The 4,472-nt window shown below is 40.3% G+C and overlaps 1 protein-coding gene across 2 annotated transcripts; it reads right to left on the minus strand.

Moving 5' to 3' along the window:
• Positions 1-1,691: 1,691 nt before the first annotated feature.
• LOC148853466 (HVA22-like protein e) lies at positions 1,692-3,114 on the minus strand. Of its 2 annotated transcripts, none has more exons than XM_088982239.1 (5): positions 2,750-3,114; positions 2,582-2,608; positions 2,266-2,388; positions 2,006-2,150; positions 1,692-1,813 (listed from the first exon to the last, which is right to left on the minus strand). In XM_088982239.1, exons 1-5 carry the CDS (start codon positions 2,794-2,796, stop codon positions 1,793-1,795), a joined length of 363 nt encoding a protein of 120 aa, XP_088838365.1. In that variant the 5' UTR covers positions 2,797-3,114; the 3' UTR covers positions 1,692-1,792. The 2 variants fall into 2 exon arrangements, with proteins under 2 accessions (XP_088838365.1, XP_088838364.1); XM_088982238.1 differs by having other exon boundaries at positions 1,692-1,833; positions 2,750-3,024.
• Between the last annotated feature and the right edge of the window lie 1,358 nt (positions 3,115-4,472).

The raw sequence follows: 4,472 nt of genomic DNA on the forward strand, positions 1-4,472 counted from the left end.
AACGCTTCAGCCCATTTGCTATTCTTGGCATTTATCAATCTCCATAATTGGTTCTACATAAGCACCTCCCGGCGAGTCCATATATGAGTTTAGTGTCTTTCTTGCTTGTAAGTGTGGCTCTTGTAAGGCAAAGTCTGCAGAGTATGCAGAGGCTTTGCTATCTTAACCTGTTGTCAGTCTGTAGTGGACATTGGAATTAAGAACCTGGTTATTGGCTGTGATTCGTTAAATCTAATTAGAGCTGTAAACTCAAAATCTTTTGATTGCTCGTCTGTTTCTTGGTCTGGCAAGTTGTGTTTGTTGGTTGTAATTCTAACTCTGCGGCTCATGAGCTCGCTGCTAAAGGTAGAGCAGGTCAGTCCTTTTGTTGGAGGAGCCCTCCAGCTTTTTGGTTTTCTACTCTCCTTGTGGCAGACGAAGTTGAAGCTTCGGTCTTTGCTGGTCTTTGCTGGCTTTCAGCCCCCGTAGTTCGTTCGGTTGTCTTTCTCTTTTGAGTGTTTTCCTTTTGCTTGCCTTTTAATTTCTTTATTATAAAAAACTTTACTGTTTAATTGCACAAGGACTTGTCTCCATTTTATAATTAAAAATTCATTGTACATAGTAACATTTTAACTGAAAAAAAAGATAAGTCTTTTAAAATAAGAAAAAATCTCGATTAATACCCTATACTTCGAGCCTAGTGTCATTTTAGTTCCCAAACTTTAAAATACAGTAATTCAGTATCCAAACTTTCAAAACGTAACAATTCAGTATCTGCCATTAATTTATTGCTAACCAAAAGTGTCATCTAATTTTCTTTATCAACCATTCAAACATTAAAAAAAATTAACAGTTCTAAATTTTTCTATTTAAGAAAGTTAAGAGTCACAAATATGACCCATCTTTCTTTTTCTAAATTTTTCTATTTAAGAAAGTTAAGAGTCACAAATATGACCCATCTTTCTTGAATAAAAAAACAAGGATTTAAGACTGTTAATTTTTTATCAACAATAAAATTAAATGATACTTAAAAAACATTTGTGTCTCTTCCAAATATTACTTAATGATTGATTAACTACTAATTAACGATAGGCACTGGATTATATGTTTTGAAAATTTAAATACTGAATTATCACATAAACCAAAATGGCACTTGACCCAATTACAGGATACTAATTGAAAATTTTTCCTTTAAAATAAAAAATTGTCAAATACAGCCTAAACTAATAAATGACTAACTGAGAAGGTAATTCTCATCAACTACTTAATTAAAGGAATCGATCAGGAGCCAATATTGTGGGTGGTGTTGAAATTTCTCTACAAATGGATATAGCATTGTGGGGCACAGCCTATCATAAATATATTGTTATGTACATACGTATTTACACGATACATATTGGGTCAAAGTCAAAATAGTGGAATACGCTAGACTCCTGTGGCAACCGTTCCACGCAGGGGCGGAGCCCGGGGGACCCAGGTCTCCCCTATGGTTCAGAAACTCTCCACTTACGTAAATTTTGCCCTCCCCACTCTCTACTTCAATAGTTGTCCCCTACCCTACAGGTCCATCCATACTTCGTTTAAGTTTTCTGGCTCCGCCCCTGATTCCACGGATACGCTTTTCATCACCATAAACATCAAACCACTCAGCAAACTCCCCCAATACACACGTTTGACAAACCGAGAAGAAAAAAGAAAAAAAAAAACAGATATAAATTGCAAACCCCAATTTTTATTTCAATAATACAAATAAAACAGACAAATCTGATGAAAAAAAGAAGAAAGAGAAGAAGGGGGACAGGTCTTCCCTTGCTCAATACGCCTCGTGCTGTCCCTGCGCAGCAGCCATGAAATCTGATAAGAAATTAAGAGATGCATGATAGTTAAAGAAGAAGATCTAGAGGTGACGAGACGATGGTCACGACGCGGAGAGACGGGATATATATATCTATATATATATATATATATATATATATATATATATATATATATATATAGATAGATATAGATAGATATAGATAGATACCTTCTTATGGGAATGAGTTTTGTTGCCGGTGTATTTACTGAGTTGTTCCCTGACAAATCTCTCGTATATAAAAGTTGCGCCTCTGAACTGAGGAAGAACCAGCCACAGCACCAGCAGCAGCTTCATGTCGTACCATATGGGCATCCTTTTCAGTTTTCAGTCGCAGAGAAAGCATCACCATCATCAATTGTTAGTCTCCTCCTGACCATATATAGATTAATAGAATATATACATTTCTCTTTTTGGGCGATTGTTCTTACCAGGCAAGAATAGTTTGGAAGACCATCTCCGCCAGTGTGAGGAAGGAGTACAAGATCCAGTAAGCCAACCATTGCTCATCGTCATCCCTGGAAGTGCTCTCTATCGCTCTCACAGATGCATATCTATTACATATGGATGAGTGTATTCAATAACATGAATAAACCAAACAAGAGATAAGAAGTAAGGAAAAGAAAAAAGCAGCGCTGTATATATATATATATATATATATATATATATATATATATATATATATATATATATTAATCAAAGAAGTAGTATATAATTATATATAGAGTATAGAAGAATCCTCCTCACAGGGGATAGATGAGCATCACCACAGGCCTGCATTAATTACATAATTTGAAGAAATTCGTCATCAGTACCGATCAGACAAATTTAAAAATTGTAATCGAAGATGACCTTTCAGAGTTGAGAGTTGAGAGCAAAAGGGAGAGATGATGATGGGATTGGAGAGTTAATTACCCTGCTAAGGAATGAACATGAGTCAGCAAAGTCCAGAAACGACCCATTCTCTTTTATTTATTTCTTGTTTGATGTTTGACGGATGAAAAAATAGAAATGAAAGAAGAAGAAGAAGTTGGAAGATATATACGTTTAAAAATGGGGAAACGGTAGGTAGAAATTGAAGGACCCTCGGCTTGAAAACAATGGCCAGCAATGGAGAAATGCTTTGAGTAAGTGCGAAGAAAAGTGAAATGAGAAAGGGACAGTTTGGAAGCAGAAGTGATCCGGTGCGTGGAGTGGAGGCAGTTGTTATATATAATATACAAGATACTGCTAACTACAAGGAGTGAAGGAGGGCAGGGCAGGCGGGGCGTGTGAAGTACAGGGTTCTGCCTTCAACGTGGCCACTTTATAACTCTTCAAGTTAGGCACCGACCAGATCAGCGAGATCCCAACCCCATTTTCCTTCTCATGGGGCAATGTACATGTCTTCTGCTTTTTTCCCTGCATGGCCACGTGTCTCGCTTTTTCATGCAAAAGTCGGTGATACACGTCGCAAGGTGGTACGCCCCTACTGTATCCGAATCCGAATCCAAATCAGTATTGGAATATATTGACTATTATGTATTTATTAATAATTAAAGGTGGTGGTGGTGATTTGGTGATCTGGTGCGGTGATGATATTTTATAGTTGACATATAGGATTTAAAACGGAGGCTCTTATGGCAAGGCTACCTCCCAAAACCAACAATGGTAATTGATGGATCAATTTTTGGTGATGTATCGATTTTTTGGCTAATTATCTCGTTATTCGGTCTTTTTCTAAGTAGTCGATGACTCAGTCTGAAGTAGAGAACTTTAGCTGCCGAACTGAACCGAGTTGGGCAGGTTAGGTGGCAAGCTGACTATAGTATCGAGCTGCCTATGAGGTGTCGAGCTGACCAGGTGTCGAGCTGCCTATGTGTTGAGCTTCCTGTGAGATGTCGGGTTGCCCGCGAGGTGTCGGGTTGCCCGCGAGGTGTCGGGTTGCCCAGGTGCCGAGCTGCCTGGTGACGAGCTGACTATGAGGTGTCGAGCTAACCAGGTGCCGAGCTGGATTGATGAGCTTTGTTGCTCTTTAGAGACCTACAAGGAACCAAATGTCAGAGGACCCGAGGTGGCTAACCCGGCGAGGTCGCTCCAATTCTTAAGTCAGTACTCTCACAGAAGACTGCGAGCTAAAAATCACTAAGTATGAGAGCTAAAATTTGCTTACTTTATTACTTGCCAAGTTGCCATTGGGGTTGGTGCCTTTATATAGGCATTGTTTGGCATGGGCTTCACACCATATCCGAGATTTCTGAGAAGTTGTCTAAGTGGTCCGAGATTCCCTGAGGTAACCGCCATGCACGTTGATCACCCTTCAGATCGTTCGGCACGTGGGCCAACTTCTAAGGATCGTGGGAGTGTTTGGATATGCATGTTGAATTCGTTGCCCAGCACGTCTTGCAAGTCGCTAGGTCGGTGCTTGTGCCACGCTGCCAGGTCGGTGCTTGTGCCAGACCGCTAGCTCGCACCAGGGCTAGGTCGCGACAAGGCCAGGCCGCCAGGTCATGCTAGTGCCAGGCTGTCAACTCATGCTAGGGCCAGGTCGCGCCAGTGCCAAGCTGCCAGGTCACGCCTATGCCAAGCCACCAAGTGGGGACACCATCAACTTGGCTAAGGCAAGTTTTTGCCAAAGTGGTTATGGGTGTCACCTAGT

The sequence above is a fragment of the Nelumbo lutea genome, chromosome 4 (genome assembly GCF_056320005.1).
Source record: "Nelumbo lutea isolate HS-2025 chromosome 4, American lotus-T2T, whole genome shotgun sequence".
NCBI lineage: Eukaryota > Viridiplantae > Streptophyta > Magnoliopsida > Proteales > Nelumbonaceae > Nelumbo > Nelumbo lutea.

Excerpts from the sequence above, each read along its gene's own strand:
- LOC148853466 (XM_088982238.1), bottom strand. The coding sequence starts at position 2,796 with ATGGGTCGTTTCTGGACTTTGCTGACTCATGTTCATTCCTTAGCAGG. Across the intron at positions 2,151-2,265 it reads TTCCAAACTATTCTTGCCTG|GATGCCCATATGGTACGACA; the intron begins GTAAGAACAATC and ends AAAACTGAAAAG. Across the intron at positions 1,834-2,005 it reads AAACTCATTCCCATAAGAAG|ATTTCATGGCTGCTGCGCAG; the intron begins GTATCTATCTAT and ends ATTTCTTATCAG.